The following is a 20,663-nucleotide window of genomic DNA, read 5'->3' on the forward strand; positions in this document are numbered from 1 at the left end:
TAACTTTTACTTTAAATCAATAATAAACAAAACAAGTATATCTCAAAATACTGCTGAAAAATGGAAATAAAGCATTAAACACTAGGTGAATTAAACACCTTTTATTACATGTCTGCATCTCAAACAGAATATTGGCATAGCTTAGTGCTTGTGATTTTCTTTTCTGGCATACTGCACATATTCAGTGTCTCATAGCAGAAATGTATTTACACACAATTAGCCACACATAGAGATGGTGATGTGATTGTTGTGACCAAAAGAAGAAAAAACAAACAAATATCAATTTCTTTTCAAACCTGTTTTATAACCGCAATCGGAAAATCTCCATGATTGTTGCTTTAGTGCAAAATGTAAAAGTAGTGAGTTAATTGCAACACTGCTATTAGTCTGAGTCATGAATGAAAACAAACTGCTCACACTGGAACAAACAAAAAAATTAAATCCCTTTACTTGTACAATCAGAACATCTCCATTTCAGAAATAAATCAGATATATATACTATATATATACTTTTTATTACTGAATTATGTCTGCAAAAGCTGGATTTAATGAGTGATTAGAGCACCACCTAATGATGTGAGGGAGGAAAGTGCATCTCAGCAGATTAGATTACTGAAAACCTTAAATCCATAGATCAATACAGAAAGTGAAACTCTTAAAATCTATTACTCAAAGTGATATATTTGAACAATTGATGCTAATTTCGACAATCATGGTCTACAGCTGATGAAAACCCAGAATTCTCAATGTTGAACTAAAACATACACAGAGCACAGAATCCAAGAGTAACTGATAGAATGTTAAACGGAAGGAAAACATGTGGAGGAAAATGCCACACGAGCAACTGAGAAAAGCTCAAACACCTGCTTTGATGACCAAAATGTGCTTGTTTGGTCGGGAAACGTGGCTCACCTAAACCCCTCGGAGAATCTATGGAGCACTGTCACATTTAAAACTGACAGAAAGCCGGTGCAGAAGTGACCGAGGCTTCCTGAACGCCTCACCGGCGGCAATGGCAAGTACACCTTTCCTGAATTGGTCTACTTAAAGGCCAAGATAAACTGGCCTGAACGCATGAGACACTGACCCAATGAAGAATAACTGGGATACTTTAGCTTACAGAGCCACACTGTCACTTAAAACCGTTAAAATTTTAAACGACAAAACGAGATGGGGGGGGGGGGGAACTAAAAAGCAATGCGTCTTCATCCGCAGCTAAAAGTAGTCCCTCGAGTCATCTCAGATTTTTCTTTTTTTTTTTCCCAGGTGGGTTTGAATGTACAAACCCTGGTTTGTATCTTACGATCATCTTGTAGGAGTTGGTCTGAACACTGAGGACGCAGCGAGCGGGAACCCTTTACCTCAATACGTCACAAATTTCTTTGCATGAGATAACCCAGACGATAAGAAGATGGGTCCTCAAGAAGCTACCATTAAATCACTGAACATGCACGAATATGGTGATGCCATTACCTGCCAATCAGAAAAAGGTCTCCCGTTCACACACCGCCTGCTTATCTTTTTTTTTTTTTTTTTTTTGGCAATTAGCAAAGTTTTGATTCTAAAAACAAACATACAGACATCGTCAGCTTAGATACATAATACATATATACTAAAAAAGTCTATTTAAGCCGTTTATAAAGAGCTACTATAACAATGATCGACACGGCTCCAGCAAATAACGCCAGCATTCCCAGAGTAGACGAGGAAGGTTGGCGATCAGGTTTGGAGGTGGATGGTCCGTTACTTAGGTCAGACTGCAAGACAGAGAAAAAAAAAAAAAAACACAGGTAAAACAGAGCTGAACTGGAGGGGGAAACAAAAAAAATCACATAGAAACAGGGATGGGCAAGAAATAAATAACATGTAAAGTCGCTCTTTAAACTGATTTTGGAACTCAGTGTTTAATTTCTGTAACACTGCTTCACTCATTAAGGACAAATGCATTTTTTAACCAATTTGTATTTTTTCTGCCATTTTCTGTTATTTTTGAAAAAAAAAAAAACACATAGAGATGTTTTTAAAGCATTATTGGATGTGGAAGCAATTAGAACAAGTTTCTGTGTAACATAGAGCCACATACATTTTTACACAAGTATGACTTAATAGTTTGTTTGGATAAAAGAGGAGAGATAGTGGAGTTACATCTACAAAGAATATGTAAAAAGTAAAGAAAGAAAAACAAAAACAGAAAAATCGTAATATTTCCAGCTACCTTTTTCATAACGCGGAGGTGGACGTTCTCCCCGGCTGACCTGAACAGCTCCACCACGTCGCTGTGGTACCGGTTCTCAAGCGAGACTCCGTTAATCTGCAACGCCCACATGACAAACACAGAACGCTCTGATCAAATATCTGTGTAGCCAGACAGCAGTTAATCATTAGTTTCACTTTTAGGTCAAACTACTCGATTTTCAGAAATACTAATGCCCTCCACGATGCACGGTTTTGAAAACTAAGGGGGGGAAGCCTGCGCAACTTACAGTGTCTATAAAAAGTATTCACCCACTTGGACTTTTCACACATTTGCTGCTTAAAAAGAAAAAAAAAATCAGTCATGATGAACACAATTTTGCTATTCTTGAAAAAATAAATTACAAAAACAACTTAACCACCAAGCAATATTCATGTGGTAAAATTGCCCGGGCTTAACTCTGGAATATGGAGCATCTTTGGCCAGACTTGTGAAAACATGTTCTCCACCTAATCTGATAAAACTTTAGGTATCCTAAAACTTTGAAAAAAAAAAGGGAAAAAATGAAATGGAGATAAAATAGTTTGGCAATTTTATCACTTTCCTGCCATTTTTACAACTATGCACAAGTTTACGTTTCTCTCCCAACATAATAAACTTAGGTTAACGTGAAAAATTTTAAGTACTTAAAAAATATATAGATATATTACCGCAAGAATCTTGTCTCCCTCTTCGAGTCGTCCATCTAGTGCTGCAGATCCACCTTCTTTAATTTTACTAACATAGACGCCATTGTCATTCCTGACAAATTGTTGGTCGATGCCTCCGATTATATTAAACCCCAGACCTAGAGAAAATAGAAAGCAAACACAAACACATAAAATCAATCAGCTGGGCTGATAAGCAGTAAACATCGAGTGTAGCTGTTAGCCAAGGAAGATGCTGATCATTAAATGCATCTCAGTGGATCAAAGTTCAGGCGAATAGTGAAAAAACACAATATTGCAAAGTTTTAAACAATTCAGCTTTATGTCGCAGCTGTAAATATTAACCAACTGGCTTCACACGGACACAAGTGGAGTAATGCTTCTTTTCTTAATGGAAAGAAAAACCCCTTTTTTGCTAAGTCTGTCATTTCCGATGTATTAAACTGAAACTCTGGCAGCTTCCATAAGCAAATAACAACTTTGACACAACGAGACAAAGCAACACGGGAAGTGGTTCGACTTTCTAGATTAATTAGCCTTTAGCTCCAGGTTGCGTAGCAGATTGATTTTTTTTTTCTTTTTTTCGGTGCAACGTAGTCAGCTAGCATCGCCAACACGGTTTGCTAACTGTCCGACAAAGTCTTCTCCTTACCTGCGGGTCCTCGGTTCAGATTTATATCCACAAGTCTTGGGCGGGAGTGCAACGACCCGTTCATTTTTGCCAAGACTGCAAAGGATTAAAATAATAATAATTAAAAAAAACTATTTCTCTGAAGGTGGACTCATTGAAGAGTTTCGATTTTGCTTCGTCCGCTGCGGTCAGGTTATGTATAACTGCTGCCCCCTGACGGGAAAACAAAGAACTGCAGGCTGACCTTTGAATGAAATTTAAAGCAAAACAAACCTCGATGCCTGTAAAATGACATTTATTGCAATTTGCAACAAAGTTAAACCGAAGCAGGCATTACGGTAAGTGTTCAGAGCTCCTTAATCAGCAGACATATCAGAGCTACTATGTAGTTTGTTTGTACACAACGTATGCCCTTTTCTTCCTCATCCAGACACAGACAAAATTAATTGACACCCCTAAAAAAATAATCTTTCACAAAAGTAGCACAGACACATACTGAATATATTTGAACAATCTAACCTTTAATTTGATTATGCTGTCCATCATAGTTGTGAGTGGACTTCTCTGTAATTTCATATCTCTGTTGTAAGGAAAACAAAAGATTCCTAGACAGTTATTGGCTCATTTCAAGCATAAATAAAAACAAATAAAAAAGTTAAATTCATAACTACATCCTCACTAATTTTATTAAAAACGATGTTCTCCTAATATAGTTTTTGTTAAAAACTCATTGAATAAATATGATCAAATTAAAGCTGTTATTTGATGAACATTTCAAGTTGTTCTTTTGCCTTGGACTCCAAAAAATGTATCAAAGGGTCTTACTTTTAAGAGTCTTAACATTGTATATACAAACTATCCAAACATTTGAACAAAAATATTAGGGCTAATAAGCTCAAACATATGAAAAAAAACACAAGTGGAAGAAAAATTGTATCTTTTTGTGAACAGTTTCTAGTGACCAACACCAAAGGAAAAAAAGTCAAATATGGCAGCTAGAAGAAATGGGATGCTAATCCAGTAAGTTATTTTTTATTATTCATGTATGACTCTGAATTAAAATTTTACTCGTATGTATATTGTAAAGTAAAAAAAAAAACAGACTAGTTTCATAAAAAAATAATCTGAATAAGTCAGATATGTCCAACAATCTAATCACTAAAAATAAATAAATAAAAAATAAAAAATAAGAACTGATAGCTCACAAGTTGAAAGTTTTACATAGTCCTTTTATTTAGAAATTCAAAATATGTACCACTGCTCTTTGGCACCAAGTCAGAATATCTCCTACACACATTTTAATTTAATAATTAGTTGCCATTTTTTCGCTGTTTTGTTCAAACTTGGGGAAACGTTAACGGGTCGGGAGGAAAACAGCTGAAGAGAAGAGGAACAAACACTGAATATAAATACTTACATTTGAAGAAACTTCATGATTAGCCTACTATATATATATATATATGTGTGTGTGTGTGTGTGTGACTCCAGAGGGTTGTGGTTCAGCATTGAAATAAAAGTGAAATTTTCAGCATCACACTTTGATGCACTACGAAGGCTCGTCACGTTATGTTGTGACGAAATAATAAACATGTAAACAAAACACAGCAGAAATAATATGAAACGCCTGGAACATGTCTTCCACCCTGCTTAGCTTACAATCTTCTTTTTTTTTTCCACATAATAAATTATTCCTTATTTAATTTGTTACACGTTTATGTCACTCAATCTTTTCCTTAATTAGAAATGGGTAAAAAAAAAAAAAAAATAGGGAAACAAAAAATGCAAAGCAGTTCATACATTTTTCTAAGAGGAAAGTGAAAACATAATTTTGTATTGAATTATCATTCAGTAGGAAAAAACAAAAAAAAAAACAGGATTATCAATCAATTCGATCTGCGTTGCGATAAAATGTGCCACGTGAGGGACAATTGCACTTTGCTGGCCGCACTTGCAACTTCGTCAGCTGCCTCCGTGTGTTTGAGGGGGAGGGGCTTCGGGGCGGGCAGTCGTCAGAAACGCGGAGGCTAATCGTTTCGAGAGCGAGCAAGCGAGCGGCCGGGGGTGCTCAGATCATGCTGGGCGCCGCGCTGTACAGGACGACGTCGCCGGTGACCCGCAGCACGGTCACCTCCTCCAGGCCGCCCACTCTGTGCTCGTACTCCAGCAGGTGGGTGCCGTCCACGGCCACCTTGAACATGTCCTCCTCCACCAGGATCTTCAGCTGCGAGATGGGGGCGACAAACACCGAGATTTGCTTGGGTCAATTCTTTTATTTACTCTGCTGCGACGAAAACAGTTTGGAAGCCGGGCGTTTTGAACATGAACGTGCACAGAACATTGGCGTGCGCAATAAAAACAACAACAACAACAACAAAAAAAACAATCAAAAAAAAATTTGGGAAAACCTTAGTAGTTTCTGTATCAGATGGATTAGAAACTACGTTTGGAGTTTGTGAAATGCGAGATTGGTGCTTCAAAAATGTGCAATGAACTTACCTCAAAACGGCGCCCCTGGACGAAGGGGAAGGGCCCCTCTCGCTCCTCCGGGCCCCAGTAACCTCCTAGGTTGGAGTTTCGGACGATGGTCTGCTCGTTGAAGCGAGGGTTGAAGTGAAAGACGACATCCGGTCCTTTAAGGAAGTCAACCTGGAACCTGAAGAGTTTATAAATTACACAAATATAAACTTCGATTGTTATATTTTTCATCAAAGTCATATCAGATCATCACGAAATCCCAATAAAATACACTGACGCTTGTGGCTGTAACGAGACAAAGTGGAAACACTTTCACTAATCTCTGACACAACTGTCCATGATAACCGAGTTAAACAGCACAGATCCACTTCACATTCACATTACTTTCTGAAGCGCATCGCGACTTCAAACACAGACTGCGAGGATTGTTTTTTTTTTCCGGGGAAATCCGTACCTGTCTGCCCCGGGAACTGGCTCTCCGATCACCGTGACTAAAAGGCGCGGCATAATCCCAGCGTGGAGTGGGAGATCGTACGGCACAATCTGAAAAGAAATATTTACAGTGTCAATACCGACAGCGTTGCCTCTGCTCCACAGTTTTCAGAATGCTTTTTGTGTTTGTTTTTTTTTGCTTTTGAATGATGTGATACAAAGAGAAATTGTTTACCCGCTTGTTAATATCCCGTAGGTGTAATCCAGGTACTTTTAAATTATTGACAAGATTAAAAAAATATGAACTTAAACTCTGACTCTGCCTATATTCCCAATGCAACACCTGAGTGAGTCATAATCTCCGCGTATTTCAACGAAGGTCAAACACCTGCACAAACTGAAGTCTGAGCAACAGTGAAAGGGTTTTTATTGAAACTCATTCATGTGAGGGACAAGTCAGAGCAGCATCTGACTAGATTATACAAGTAGATTAAAGCAGCATAGACCTGGTAAACATTATTTGTAAATCAAAGAAAATCATATTGCACTTTGAAACAAAACAAAAACCAAAACAATTAAATCTGATGCATTTAACGCTGCGTTCCAACACGACTCGTCGATGCGGATGCGTTCGATCTTTGGCGCCAATCGGGTGGGACGTCCTGGTCCGGCTGAAAAGCTGAGCTCATTGCTTTCAATAATACGGCGGGTTATATCTGGGCTGAAAGACAGAAATACATTTCCGTTCACTCCTGCTGAACAGGGCGTTGCCGTTAACTTTGCATTTGCGGCGCACCCCGAGCAGAAACCTGGAATCAGACGCACCTCCCAGTCAAAGGTCACCAGCAGACAGAGAGAAGTTAACTTTTAGTCCGAGGAAGCTTGAGTTGTTTTCACCAAAACGCCCAGATTAGATTTACAGAAGAGAAGAGTAGCGAGCAAGAGAAGCGACGCATTTACTCCAGGAAGAGCTCACACTCACCAATGTGCCTCCTGGACCAGCAGGACCACCGTACGGACCCATGGGCCCGGGGCCAAACTGGGCAGGCGGGGTCGGGAAACCTCCTCCGGGTGATCCCCACGACCCGGGTGGTATCGGGGGGAATCCGCCTCCGGGGAACGCTGGGAAAGATCCTGGACCGGCTGGAGGGGGAAATCCACCTTGACCCCCGGGTCCGTACATCCCGTTGCCTCCTGCTGGCTGGCCACCAGGGAAAGGCACGTTCGGGTAAGGGCCGGCCGGAGCGCCGGGGCCAGAAGGAAACGGCCCCGATGGGTAAGGAGCGGGGCCCCCGGGCAGCTGTCCAGGAGTTCCTTCAGATGGATACTGCCCGGGGAACTGTCCAGGCGCTCCAGGGCTGGAGGGAAACTGACCCGGAGCTCCCGGTGCGGGATACTGTCCAGGTACTCCAGGACCAGCAGGGAAGCCACCGGGTGCTGAGGGAGGTCCCGGGTACTGCCCTGGCGCTCCAGGGCCAGAGGGGTACTGGAATGGCCCCGGGGCTCCTGGGCCAGATAATCCACCGCTGAAGTCAGCTGGAGCAGAGGGCTGGGTGGGAGCTCCTGGGGCAGAACCGGGCCATCCCGGGTTCGGAGCGGCAGGGTGATTGCTGGCAGGGGCCGTAGGGTTAGTATGGCCTATTTTCTTAGCCTGGCTCGGCGTGTCATCTCCTAAAGCATCTGACAGCTACAGAATAAAAAGAGAAAGTATAAACAACCCTCTGCACTCACAACAACAAAAAAACCAAACACACAGGTAATTTCCACTGCAAGCTACAGGGAATCGATACATTAAACTCACCGAGAAATCTGCCATGATCTAAAACAGAACAGGAAACAACTTTGATCAGTTTTATTGAGTACTTCCAATATATTTTATCAAGCTGTAAAATGTCTCTGGGCAGTTCCTAGAGTCTCTGAGTAAATGTTTCCACCCTGGAATGATGATTCACAAAGTCCATTACGACACACTGAAAATAACTCAACATTACTGAAAAAAAATTAATATACCACAGCAATAACAAAGACGGTGCTTTGCTTCATTATCTAGGGGAGGCATTTGTTTTGAAATGTGGAAACTACTGATGGTACAGAGTTGGCTAGCAATCTAGCTAACCCCGGCTAGCTGTTAGTTTAGGTTTGTTAGGTCTACATTCGTGGTGAGAGAATAAACAGTGAAAGCTGATGTTTTACGATACCTGGTCGGAAGCTAGGCTCTGCTTGAACGACAACAGGAAAGTGCGATGGTTTCTACAGCTCCGAAAAAAACAGTTAGCCAACTGCTTTGGCCTGACGAGGCTCAAAACTGGAAGCTAACGTTGGTTGTGGTAAGAAAAACTACAACTCCTGGAAAGGAAGCTCGCGCACGGGCGAGTTCCGGTGCAAAAAACACACACATCCGCTTTTCATTTACATGACCTGGGGAAATCGAAAATGGGGGAATTTATTATTTAACCTAAGTGTTATTTCCTCTAATGTATTCATTTTTTTCTAAATATAGAAAAAAAATAAACACATGATAAATAAACAAAAAACAGTTTCAGTATTAGTAAATGTCACACTCTAATTTTACTTGACACAAAAATAAATAAACGATGTATTATATTTCCGCTTACGTCTTAACTCAGTAATTAAAATAATAAATGTGTATTTCTAGAAAAATTGATAAATACAAGCAATTTGTTTTTCAAAGGTAAAATGTCCAATTATACCCAAATTCTAACTCTCCCTTTAAATTGTACATGTCTAACTATAATACCACTACGCCTACAAATACAACAACGAATAATAATAATCACTGCAAAAATAAATACATAAAAAATAAAAAGAAACATCAACCCTTCAAATGTTCCAATTAATCAGTTTATTTCAGTCATGTTCATATTGAATCTATTGAGTCCAGTTCCATCCAGTTACAATGCTGTCTCCCATCCCCAGCAAGCATGGGGCAACAGTAAAAATGTGATCATGATTTTAAATTATTTTTGTTTTAATTTGACTTAGACCTTGTGTGCTTCACCAAAGAAGGGATTAAAAAAAAAGTATTCTAGTTATTCACGTTTCATGCAAGAAAAACTTAAAATAATCAACATGTTGATTTTTTTATATATTTGAAAAAAGTACAATAAAGATTAAATTTGATTTTTAAAAAACATTATTTTTAAAGACAATGCAGCATATGTTCAAATTGCTTAGCATATAAGAAATAATAATGAGCTGCAGCAACTATTGAAAGAAGTTCCAAAATGGCCATTGAAATGAACTATGCGTATTTGATTGTTACTAGACTTTGTGATATTTGCTCTTGCGGAGCATGTTGTGAAGGAAGGGGGAGCCTGTGAGGGATTGGTCAAACCAGTCACAGGATGATGGGAAGTAAAGAGAAAAAACACTGACAGCGTTTCTGCCATTCAGAACAGCAGCTGCGGCTTCAGGGAGATTTTTAACTCTACAATTATGGTAAGTTGTTATGGTTCCGTACGAACGAGCTGCTTCCGGTTTGGCTTTTGCGGCTTATTGCCGCATTGGAAACAGGCAGGAAGTTTTTAGTTTTCATGAAAAGTGATATCGGAGATTGTTGAGCGTTAGCCTGCTAGCCTAGCATCTGTTACACCCTTCGTGTTTTGTAAATGCGTCAATTGACCGACACAGATACAATCTACTTCCGGTGGAATTAAAATAATAAAATAAGGTAGAATTATTAAGAAGTCTGAAACAGTCCGTAACGTTGAGGTTACGGTTTATATTTACAAATCATATTCTCAACAAATAATTTCTTTAAAATGGCATATTTCAGGTCTTCCACTAGTTTATTTTTACTAAAATAACCTAAATGTTGACCAATTTGTTAAATAATTGATTAACTCGTCTTTTGAGTTCGTGATTTCCACAGACAGTTCTGCAAAAGTATGGAATTTGACTTCAATACTTTTTTTCCCGTCCATTCTTTCGACTTTCCACCCCATTCCTCTATTTCCTATTTTTTACAGTCCTTGGTTTTCTGCAAAATCTTAATTTAAAGCCTGACCACGGGAGAAATTGCTGCCACAACTTCGATAAAATAGCTCAGTACTACAGACATGAATGCGAGTTTGTTAGGAATCGTATTTTCTAAATAGCTGTCAAATTGCTTTTATTTTGAAGTTGAACTCGTCGTGTTTCCTGCCTCAGTGTGCGGGTACTTTGCTGCAGCAGGCAGCTGTGCCGAGTTTTAACACGTCTGGCTGCTGGGGAGCTGCCTTAACGCTAGCTGCCCTGCTTATCGCGCTGAGCAGTGCTTCCCTCCGGGTTTTCCGCTGCGTGTTGTGACAGCTCGATGCTCTGTCAATATTCCTCTTTCGCTCGCCCGACACGAGAGGCGTCAATGGTCAAACAGCAGGGCTTAATTCCCTGTCGTCTCCTGGCTGAATTAGCAAACCTCACCGACCACAGCGATTTGGAGAGCCTGGAGGAATGTGGGCTAAAAGTAAAAAAAAAAAAAAAAAAAAAGCCCCGGTCTCCTTCAGTTGTCACGTCTGTTCCCTTATCCAACCCACAGACACACAGCAATCACATCTTAATCTGCAAGGATCTGTCCAAGAGCTCAGTGAAATCCTGACTCCCACCAGCCATCTGTTCAGGAAGGTGCAATCAAAGATTTGCGAGTGTGTCTGCAGAGAGACTCTTAAAGATTTTCCTTTTCAAATATTTTTGTGATGTAGTTATGTAAGGCCTTGCGTGTGGACGTGACGGAGACCAATAATATCCTGTTCAGACTGGTGGATCGTTTTCCTCTGAGGATGAAATCCTCTGAGTTGTACGGACTGTTGTCAGGATTGTTGCTGTTTGCAAAAATTAAAAATAAAAATCCGTAGTGAATTAATGGTTTCATTACCAATAGATTTTGCTGTCTGATTAAATCTGTTACGATGAAAATACTAGTTTTGAGAAGGCTTATGGTTTTTCGAAAGAATTAATCCTTCTGTTAAGGAGAGAATGACGTAACACTGATTTATTTAAAACATATTTAAACAAAAATAAAAAAATCTCAGAAATTATTTGCATTTTTAAAACTGCCTATGTGCATAATGTTGTATATTTTGCTGCTCTATTTTAATTAGAAGCCAACGCTAGCTGGTTAATTAGCTAGGTTATCTGCTCATGTAGAGCTTGTAGTCAGCCACTTAACTAGCCAAACATGTTAAAACTGTGTTCCCTTAATAAGAGAGAGAAATATTTTCGGATAGCTTTTAGTGAGGGAAAAAAATACACAGCTTCGCCCTGAAAACACTTACTGTCTTGATCAAGTCTGAGGCTCTAACGTGAAAATATGTGCACAAAAAAAAATCTTAAAATGGTGCATTTCTCCATACTGAATGAGATACTCGGTTACTCTTTTAGTGTTCTTAATGTTGTGATGCGAGTCGGAAGCAGGTGGAAGTCCAAACCGTCGATTCAAATGAGCCGTTTGTTTATTTTATGCCTGGAAAAACATTTTCCTTGAGGACAGAGGTTGAATGTGAGGACACGCTTGTTGTTGTAGGCAGGTGTGGGCCCAATGAGAGATGATATCATTGAGTAAACATAAAAAAATAGGACTGCTCTGTATTTACATAAACAAACGCGCGTGACGTGAGGTTTCATTTAAACCAGAAAGAAAAGTCAATCCAACTATAGCAAAAAATAATTTACTGACTGAAACAGAAGTAGCAGTGCTACTAATACGTGTGTGTGTGGACTTATTTTCTTGTCATAGTGTCTGTTTGATGAACGCTACAAAAACACAATTCGTAATGCCATCCTATATTAGCTTCTTTGTCTATTTTTTCAGTGTTTGGAAAAAAAAAAACAATAACCCTAAAATGTCGATGAATCAGGTGAAAGATGCGTTGACACTTAACTCGGATGAGAGTGTGCAGCGTCTGTTTATGTGACGCTTTACAGAAAACTCGACTGTTTGCCCTGAGGGCAGTCAGAGGGACAATGGGTGGATGTGAGGACACACTTCCTGTTGCCCGAGCAGTGAGTGTGTTCATATGAAGAGGAGAGTGTTGAACGTATCTCACACAAGCTACGTTAAATCATGATGTAACCATTATGTGTGTTCATAACGTACGCTGCTCATTAGCATCGGTGTAGCTGCTCTTGTTGTGGGCTCTGAGTTTTACTGATATCATTATTACACATTTGGTTCCTATGCAAACTCACATTGGGATCCTTAACACCTTCGAATGGAATATAGACAAAGAAACCCTGCTTTCAAAATAAAAGCAGACAACTTGACACTGAACATTTAATTAATGTGATTTTTTTTCTTGTTTACATTCTCTACTTCTTTCATGAGCAAAAGCATCTTTGCAATGACACTCGAAATTCATGCTTACTAGATTTACATATTAAGAAATAAATAAGAACAATGAGGTCGTTGTGTAGTTGAGTTATACTACACCTAGATTTTACTTTTGTATTTATTTATTCAGTTTTTGTTTTTTTTTTATTTGTTAACATTTTTCCCTCCTCTTTTTCTGGTCAGAGTGAATCACTGGTCGTGTGCGACGTGGATGAAGAGCTGGTGAAGAAGCTGAAGGAGTTTCGCTTCCGGAAGGAAACCAACAATGCGGCCATCATTAGTACGTCCCTCACCTTTTTCTTCTGTTGCATGTTGATTATCAGTTTGTTTGTGTTCATAATCTCTTACGGAAGCAACTAATTTAGCAATTGATTAGTTGTTAACTGGCGCGTACAGATCAAAGAGTATTTGATCGAACAATCAATGACTAAAATAATCGTTTGCTGCAGCCCTCCTGCAAAGCTAGTGTAAAAAACAGTGGGGCAAAATCACATGAATGACAGATTAAAACAGAGAAAATGACTTTATTTCTGCTAAAGTTGATTCTAGCAGGCATAGCCTTTTTATTTTACCCGCATGGTGACAGTCTGGAATCTCTTGTGCGTTTCAAAGCCAGAGGTTTGATTTGCAACCGTCTTAGAAAGCTTGTAAAGGCTGGATTATTGAAACAATACAGTCCCATGACTGTGTTTTTATGAACCGGATGACAAGGCCAACATTCCTCTCATGCAAGAACTTTAACCTAATGCAAAAACTGCCAAGGTCTTTCAGACTTAACTCCTGATTTCTCTTATTAATTGTGCTTAGCTTAAAACACAGATGTAGGGGGGGTGCAAAAAAAAATTTAAACCCACACGTATTAAAAAGCCTCGTGGCCACGGTGACACCGAGTCATGTCTGATTGCAGTGAGGTGGAGAACTGTAAAGACGAAAAGCTTTATCCTCCACCCTGTCCGGTTCAGAATGCCGTTTCTGCTGAATGGGATTAGCCGCGTGTTTGCATGACAGGGACTCTCAACTCCAGATATTACAGAACACAAGCAGAGGAAGAGATTGCTTCAGCTTGTTGGTATTTCTCACTCTGAAATGCTGGCGGATTTAGTTATTGACTTTTTGTTTTTGTTTTTGTGTGTGTGTGTGTGTGTTTTCAGTGAAGATTGATAAAGACAAGCAGCTCGTTATTCTCGAAGAAGAGCATGAGGTAAGTTGGTCTTTTTAAATCTCCCACCTTTAAATGATTCATTTAGTCTTGGTTTGACTTTTAAAGTCACTATGCTAAAAATATTCCCATTTTTGAAACTGTTTTTTTTTTTTTTCTTTTAGGATATTTCACCTGATGAGCTAAAGGATGAACTGCCAGAGAGACAACCCAGATATCCTTTGAACTGACAACATCTGAGTATCTACCTTTATAATAAAATGTAATCACATATTAGTTGCTGTCCTTAGCCCAGGGAATGTTCATCGTCTACAGTTATAAGTATGAACACGATGATGGACGTGTGTCCTACCCGCTCTGCTTCATCTTCTCCAGTCCAGTGGGTAAGGCTGATTCTGCTGCAGGGAACCCAAAAAAAGCCCACAAAGCAGTCTGTTTGGTGACGGTGTCCTGGAACTTTTAAACGTGGTTCTGCTTCAACCAAAGCCCAAATGAAGGCCACTGATGTGACTTTGTAGAACCTGAATGCATGCTGAGGATGTAATTCGTTTCTCTGTGGTGCGTCAGACCGAAGGATTGCAGGACACCGGCCACCAAAGACTCAACTCATGAGAAAACACCTTTTTCTTTCCTTACGTATATTTGTTTTACTTGGCAGGTTGTAAACCGGAGCAACAGATGATGTACGCAGGAAGCAAAAACAAGCTGGTGCAAACGGTTCAACTGACCAAGGTTGGTGAATCTTTGGCTACGTCTTTGTGGCCCGGTTGTATCCACTACAAGTTGCTAGAAATATTAGTGTTCAGCTGTGTTAAAGGAGTAGCATCACGTAAAATTTACTTTTTTGAACTTTACATCGTGTCGTAATGTTATTCCCTCGTCAAATACACTCCTGGAGCGATGCCTTAATTCTTTCATGAGTGCTTGAGAAATCATTTAATCTCCCGCAGTAACCATTCAGCTGTGCAAAACGCCCGGGTGGACCTAGCTCCGCCTTCGAGACGCAGCTCCTCCTCAGAGCTGCAGTTTCCGAGCTTCCACCTCACAGAGCCTGACTATCCCCCCTCAGCTCCTTCAGACTAGCCAGCAGCAACTAGCAACCACCTGGTGGAACTGAGCATCTGCTGAGTTTAATATACCAGCTACTTCTCAGTAAAATGCTGGAAAAAAACGTTGTTAAAGGGTTAATAGAGGAGCCATGTTGTGATTTAATTTCTAACCTGGCCCACGAAGCCAAAACAATAGTCTAAAGAAGTTTCTTTTCGCCTACAAAATGGTTCTGTTACATATTTAGTTAGTTGCAGTCTTCACCTGTACCACTAGATGTCACTAAACCCTTGTCCCAGCTTTGGCCATGTGAAGAAGTAGGGAAATGCAAGATGTTTTTGTTTTTGGAACAAATTTTCTATTTTATTCTGCAGCAGTTTTCCATGTCAGTGCAGGAGGGTTCAGTAACCAACTTTTGGTCATTTTTCCTTTTTTCTTTTCTTCTTTCTTTGCTTCTCTCTTTCTTCCTTTCTTATTTGACAGGCGTTTGAGATCAGGAACACAGAGGACCTAACGGAAGATTGGCTTAAAGAGAAACTTGGATTCTTTCGCTAAGTAAGGTCTTCTCATCCGGAGGCTTGGGATGCGTGGGGGATCCCAATCGCACAACCATGCTCCATCTTTCAAGAAGAACACACTACAGATGTTACCTTCCTCTCTCGGCGGACCTGATTTTCAAATAGCTTTTGCAAATACTCTGCAGTCAGCGGCCACATCGGAGAGGTTTAAGATATGTATGTATATTTTTTATTACACCTCAGCCTGTGCCAGAATGTTCAGACCATCACAAGAGTTCGAGCGCCACCTCCGTGACCGTCGACAATCACGGCCATATCTAAACCTCGCCCGTCTGGTCGCCTCAGTCTGCAAATGCTATTTGATTTCAGGTCTGCTTTCGCCTCCCACACCATCTCTCCATGTGCCAGTGATGTGTCTGTGCTGAATTAACACTCCCGTAGGTCTTTAAAGTGAACAGAAACGAAACGTGTGTTTGCGCCTTTTCCGAAGCATGCTCTCATCATCCGGGGGGGGGGGAACTTAGCGTCTTCATAGCTACGGTTTCTGTTTCCTTAAGAAGTTTACACTCACGATTTTGCATCGGAGGTCCTCCTCGGTCGATCTGTTTTTTCACGGTTTTTGGCTAATCTGTTTTGTTTTTATTATTTCTGGTGTCTGTACATTAGATTTATGTTGATTTTAGCGTTTTCTTTTTTTCCTTTTAGTTGTAGCTAGAATCCAGAAAACACTACTGAGGTCCTTCAGTTCTCACCTAAGGGCATTTAAATGATGAGGTGGGTGCCGTCAGCAGCTCCCCAGAAGACAAAAACACTAACTCACACCTAGTGAGGTAAACTGAGCACATGAACGACAAACCGTGGCTAAAAGTATTCGGTGCCTTGCGAAAGTCTTCACACCTGTTGAACTTTTTCCACATTTTGTCATGTTATAAACAAACATTATCTTTATGATACCGTTTCTTCAGTGGTGTACCCAGTTGAAACTCTGAGGTCTCTACATTCAGAGATTTAACAACATTCAGAAAATATGTGAATAAATACACACACTTCTCAGATTTTTATTAGGTAAGACATTTTGAAAGCCATACGTTTTCCTCCTTCCACTTCACAATTATCATTTCCGTAGTTGTTTGTTCTCATACTCTATCTGCATACAATTTCTGCAATAGAACGACGCCAATTGTGCAAGAAGTCTTTTTTTTAATGTGTTTTTGTTATATTTTTTTCGATATTTTTATTTCCAAAAATATCGAACGTCGATTAAAAACAGAAATCATGCTCTTTTTGTAAAAATGGGATGTTTTTAGTTTGTCTAAAATACAAAAAAAAATGTAAATAAATGTATGTAGGACAATAGTATCTTACTGGAAAAATGATTTGAATGAATTTTATGTCATACTTACTTGAGAAGGAGAAAGAGCAACAATGTTTTTTTTTTTTTTCTTATTTTGGTGGGGGAGGGTTGTAAAGGTTGCTGACCCCTGAGCTATCACAGAACATTCCCAATAAAATACATTACAGATTGTGGTTATAACATTACATCATATGAAAAAGCTAAAAGCTTCACTTTTGCAAGGCACCGCAGCCCTGTTGGTTTGAATATGGATGACTTTTCTTCCTCTTAAAATAAAATAAAAACTCGACATGAATGATGGATAATGTCTTTGACCTGCATATTTCTTGAATGGTTCTAACCAGGGTACAATATTTCCAGATACATTCCAAACACAAAACTTTAGTAACCAGGACAGCGAATACAACAGCGCACACAGGGTGGTAAATATCTGCCCCCGATTTTAATCTACTGGAATACCGTCTCTTTATGCGGAGCTTGTCAGCTATCATTGTGCGTTGGAACTCCTACTGAATGTTGATTAATTCTCATGTAAAGCCACTTTACTTGCTTTGTAGCTGTTGCAGCCTTAAAAAAATTAATGGGGTAACTCCTCGAAATGCCGATTGTGCTTCATATTTTATGATGTTGGGCTGTTTACGTTTCCATAATGGCTTCATTATGCTGCTCATAATTGGTGCCAGTCTCAAAGTCCTCGGTCCAGTCGCTATGTATGTATTTTGTGTATTTCCTTGGCAAATTCTAAAATCCGTTGTGAATCGCGATGTTTAATGTGTCACTGTGCAATAGGCATGGGCTGCTCACCTGTGTCACGGTTTTTAAGATCGCTACAGAAGCCTTTCTTCCTGTTAACAAGGCACTTTAAGTCTGATGCCCTCATATTTTTCAGACTCTTATTTTGAAGTGGGAAAGGAAGTAGTTCTTGAGTTGCCCTGAATCGACAGTCTTCATATCATTCTGGTTGACAATATTCTTAAATTATTTGCGTGGAAGCAATTTGAGTACTGCGGGGAAAAAATGATTAGGAACAACAACAAAAAAAACTCCACCACTACTAGCTAATTGTTAGCCGCTTAGACGCTAAAGTTAGCATGTCCTTCAAAGCCCTGGGGGAACAAACCTAAAATTGCAGAACAATGCAAATTGAAGTTTCTGAAACCTCTATTGTCATCCCCAAATTATTGCTAAAATCTCATTTCACTCTCATGATCTAGATGTATTATTTCATCCTTTCAGGATGAACCAACTACAGGCTCAACGCAGCTAATATTAGCTTAGTATACTTGTGTTACTCTATAAAAGAGCAGGATGGTAAAATATTCTACACAATAAAGCTCAGCTGCAAGTTGGTAACAAATCTATCCGGTTTTTATTCTAACGTGTCAATATTCCTTTTTATTTTTATGTTTTTGAAACCGTGGTACCAAAACACCTCAAACCGGCCCAAGCCTATTGGTCAAACCCTGTCTGGATTTCTAAAGAGCATTTTTTTAAAAATTTTTTATGTATGTTCTTTAAAAAAAAAAAACACAATCAATATAAGCAGCTTCAAATAGCAAGAAAAAACATCTTTTTAATAATAAGAAATGTATTCCAGATCCTGCAGTGACTTATTTTCATGCGACGGTGAGGAAAGTCTTTAATGAGCCGTGGCTCAGGAGGTTTTCCGATTCTTATTAAAAGCGTTGTCCCACCTTGGTATATCGGTCACGTCCTTAGAGGAGATTAAATGGGCACATGCGAGCTCCACAGCGTCATCCCTGAGTGCAGTTTTTATCAAAACGAAAAACGGGAGGCTGTAGAGCTCACCACAAAAAGATGTCATACAGTTTAGCTCACCAATGCCTTGTCTTAATTCCTTATTATCTCCTGGAAAACTCAAAGTGAACATTGGATAAGTGCACATTGCACTAAAAATTAATGTCTCTTTTGACATTTTTGTCACTCAAATCCTATTTTCACTTATGACTAGACACTAGGAGTGTAGAAACAGACTGTGATTGCTCCTGTGTTGATGGTGATTCACATGTCTACTGATAAGATATACACTGCCTGCCTCATGTTAGCCTGTATGATGAAGCTACGGGAGAGAATTAGAGTAGTCATTTTACCTACCAACACTAAACTTCTTATAAAAAAAAAACTTTATGGAATATATTGGGGATTATCCATTTTATGCTAACTCTGAAATGTGCAATGCTCTTGATTTTATGTGCTTAAAACAATAAAAAAAAGAAAACAGACTATCTTTCCAGATGCCAGAAATGTGGACAGCTACTGTAAATCGATGCTTTCTCTACTGAATGTAAACTATTTCCATCAAACTGTTTCCTCTTTGCTCTTTGAGACAGAAGCGACGTCTTTACATCTCAAACATCCAGAACCGGTACTATGAAGCTGTGAGACAACTTCAGGTTCACCGCTTGGGTTTTTCAGCAGGAAGGAACGGTCCTCATTTCCTTCGCGCGTCACGACTTAACGTTTATCGACCCGTTACTGACTCCACCTGTTTAGTACGACTTGAAAACCCGTGGTAACTTTCGTAGTACAGGCCTCTCTGTATTTGAGCTGTATTTCTACTCTATCTTAAGTCTTTACATGCTTATTGTTTCTTTACAAAAAAAAAAAACTCAATGTTTGTTATATTAAGTGGAAATGAAATGTAGTAAACTGTCTTCTGTATTATCAAAATCAAGCTCACTTATGGTTTCGAGCCTTGCATCTGGTCGTATCCTGTGGATTCCTGAGCTTCTCCTATGTTTGAACAGCTGTAAATCTGACCCTTTGAATCATTTAACCTGCGAATGTGTAGTTTTGCTCAATAAGTGTTCTCTCTGATCAAAATGCCTATGATTTTTTTCTTTCCTTTCTACTAAAAACCGAAACATCTACGATAACCAGCTGTCTCATGACATCAGTGAAACTTGACATATTTCTATACCTGTCTGTCCTGTTGTCCAAATAAACTGACAGTGATGTCTATGCCTCTCTGTTTTTTATTCAGAAATGATTAGATTTTTGCCTTATCACTAACAACAGGGGAAGAAAAAGCTTATAAGGGGGGTCTTAGCAATTTGGAAAAGTATGGAATTTACTTTTATCAAGATCTGGGCAAGTGGGAAAAATATACAACCAAGACTGGTGTTTTCTTGACTTTTCAAATAATAAACCTAGTGAGAGGTTACAAAATGTTTAGATTTACATTTAAATGAAATGCCACAAAACAATTAGATTTTCAAATTTTGCTCAATATTTTGGTTTTGACAAGCTAAGAACTAACTAGCTCAAAACTCAAACAAGGGATAGTTCACTGTTTTGGCCTTTAGATGACTTTAGATTCAGGTTGAATTGGGGAAAAAAAGAATGCACACGCAAATAAAGCAATACTATGAACATTGGTGTCTTCCTAATATAATGGGCTTTAAAGTTTTCATTAATTTCCAAGCGATCCTGAATTAAGAAGTCGGTGGCTTGTAAATATTTGTCGTTACCAGTTAAAGCTAACACGCACAGCACAAAGTTTGCAGCCTTCATTCACTCCGGCTCAGCTTCTTTAGCCTAAATGTACCGGGGGGATATGGATGGTAAATAAAGGAGCTGTCCCTGAGTTATTTACATGGAATCACTTCTATATTCAGCCTGAAAGAGTTTATGGGAACGAGAGAGCAGACCAGAGCCAGACAGCCGAGCAACTGATCCGCCTGTACATACTGCTGTAAACACCGTCCTATTTGAGCTCTTCACAAGAAACAAGGTAATAAAACGAAATAACACAGAGACATAACACGGTCATATTTTTCTAAAAGCAACAACTTTGA

The 20,663-nt window shown here is 39.4% G+C and overlaps 3 protein-coding genes across 3 annotated transcripts; 1 reads left to right on the top strand and 2 right to left on the bottom strand.

Annotated features, from left to right (window-relative positions):
* Window positions 1-86: 86 nt before the first annotated feature.
* synj2bp (synaptojanin 2 binding protein) lies at window positions 87-3,750 on the bottom strand. The gene is made up of 4 exons (XM_014998591.2): window positions 3,554-3,750; window positions 2,905-3,041; window positions 2,216-2,311; window positions 87-1,757 (listed from the first exon to the last, which is right to left on the bottom strand). Exons 1-4 carry the CDS (start codon window positions 3,615-3,617, stop codon window positions 1,623-1,625), a joined length of 432 nt encoding a protein of 143 aa, XP_014854077.1. The 5' UTR covers window positions 3,618-3,750; the 3' UTR covers window positions 87-1,622.
* Window positions 3,751-4,740: 990 nt separating this feature from the next.
* lgals3a (lectin, galactoside binding soluble 3a) lies at window positions 4,741-8,799 on the bottom strand. The gene is made up of 6 exons (XM_014998586.2): window positions 8,638-8,799; window positions 8,241-8,258; window positions 7,422-8,126; window positions 6,462-6,550; window positions 6,029-6,185; window positions 4,741-5,753 (listed from the first exon to the last, which is right to left on the bottom strand). The coding sequence occupies exons 2-6, from the start codon at window positions 8,253-8,255 to the stop codon at window positions 5,598-5,600; spliced, it is 1,122 nt and encodes a 373-aa protein (XP_014854072.1). The 5' UTR covers window positions 8,256-8,258; window positions 8,638-8,799; the 3' UTR covers window positions 4,741-5,597.
* A 984-nt stretch (window positions 8,800-9,783) lies between these two features.
* On the top strand, window positions 9,784-19,827 carry gmfb (glia maturation factor, beta). Its single transcript, XM_014998592.2, has 7 exons — window positions 9,784-9,898; window positions 12,951-13,047; window positions 13,919-13,968; window positions 14,091-14,140; window positions 14,227-14,309; window positions 14,585-14,658; window positions 15,457-19,827. The coding sequence occupies exons 1-7, from the start codon at window positions 9,896-9,898 to the stop codon at window positions 15,526-15,528; spliced, it is 429 nt and encodes a 142-aa protein (XP_014854078.1). The 5' UTR covers window positions 9,784-9,895; the 3' UTR covers window positions 15,529-19,827.
* The last annotated feature ends 836 nt before the right edge of the window (window positions 19,828-20,663 follow it).

This window comes from Poecilia mexicana, unplaced genomic scaffold, assembly GCF_051168715.1.
Source record: "Poecilia mexicana isolate PSO_F unplaced genomic scaffold, ASM5116871v1 scaffold_22, whole genome shotgun sequence".
Taxonomy (NCBI): domain Eukaryota; kingdom Metazoa; phylum Chordata; class Actinopteri; order Cyprinodontiformes; family Poeciliidae; genus Poecilia; species Poecilia mexicana.

Excerpts from the sequence above, each read along its gene's own strand:
- synj2bp (XM_014998591.2), bottom strand. The coding sequence starts at position 3,617 with ATGAACGGGTCGTTGCACTCCCGCCCAAGACTTGTGGATATAAATCTG. Across the intron at positions 2,312-2,904 it reads AGGGAGACAAGATTCTTGCG|ATTAACGGAGTCTCGCTTGA; the intron begins GTAATATATCTA and ends TGGGCGTTGCAG. Across the intron at positions 1,758-2,215 it reads ACCTCCGCGTTATGAAAAAG|TCTGACCTAAGTAACGGACC; the intron begins GTAGCTGGAAAT and ends TCTGTCTTGCAG.
- gmfb (XM_014998592.2), top strand. Across the intron at positions 13,048-13,918 it reads CAACAATGCGGCCATCATTA|TGAAGATTGATAAAGACAAG; the intron begins GTACGTCCCTCA and ends GTGTGTTTTCAG. Across the intron at positions 14,141-14,226 it reads CTGCCAGAGAGACAACCCAG|GTTCATCGTCTACAGTTATA; the intron begins ATATCCTTTGAA and ends AGCCCAGGGAAT.
- lgals3a (XM_014998586.2), bottom strand. Across the intron at positions 6,186-6,461 it reads CCAGTTCCCGGGGCAGACAG|GTTCCAGGTTGACTTCCTTA; the intron begins GTACGGATTTCC and ends TAAACTCTTCAG. Across the intron at positions 5,754-6,028 it reads TCCAGGGGCGCCGTTTTGAG|CTGAAGATCCTGGTGGAGGA; the intron begins GTAAGTTCATTG and ends CCCATCTCGCAG.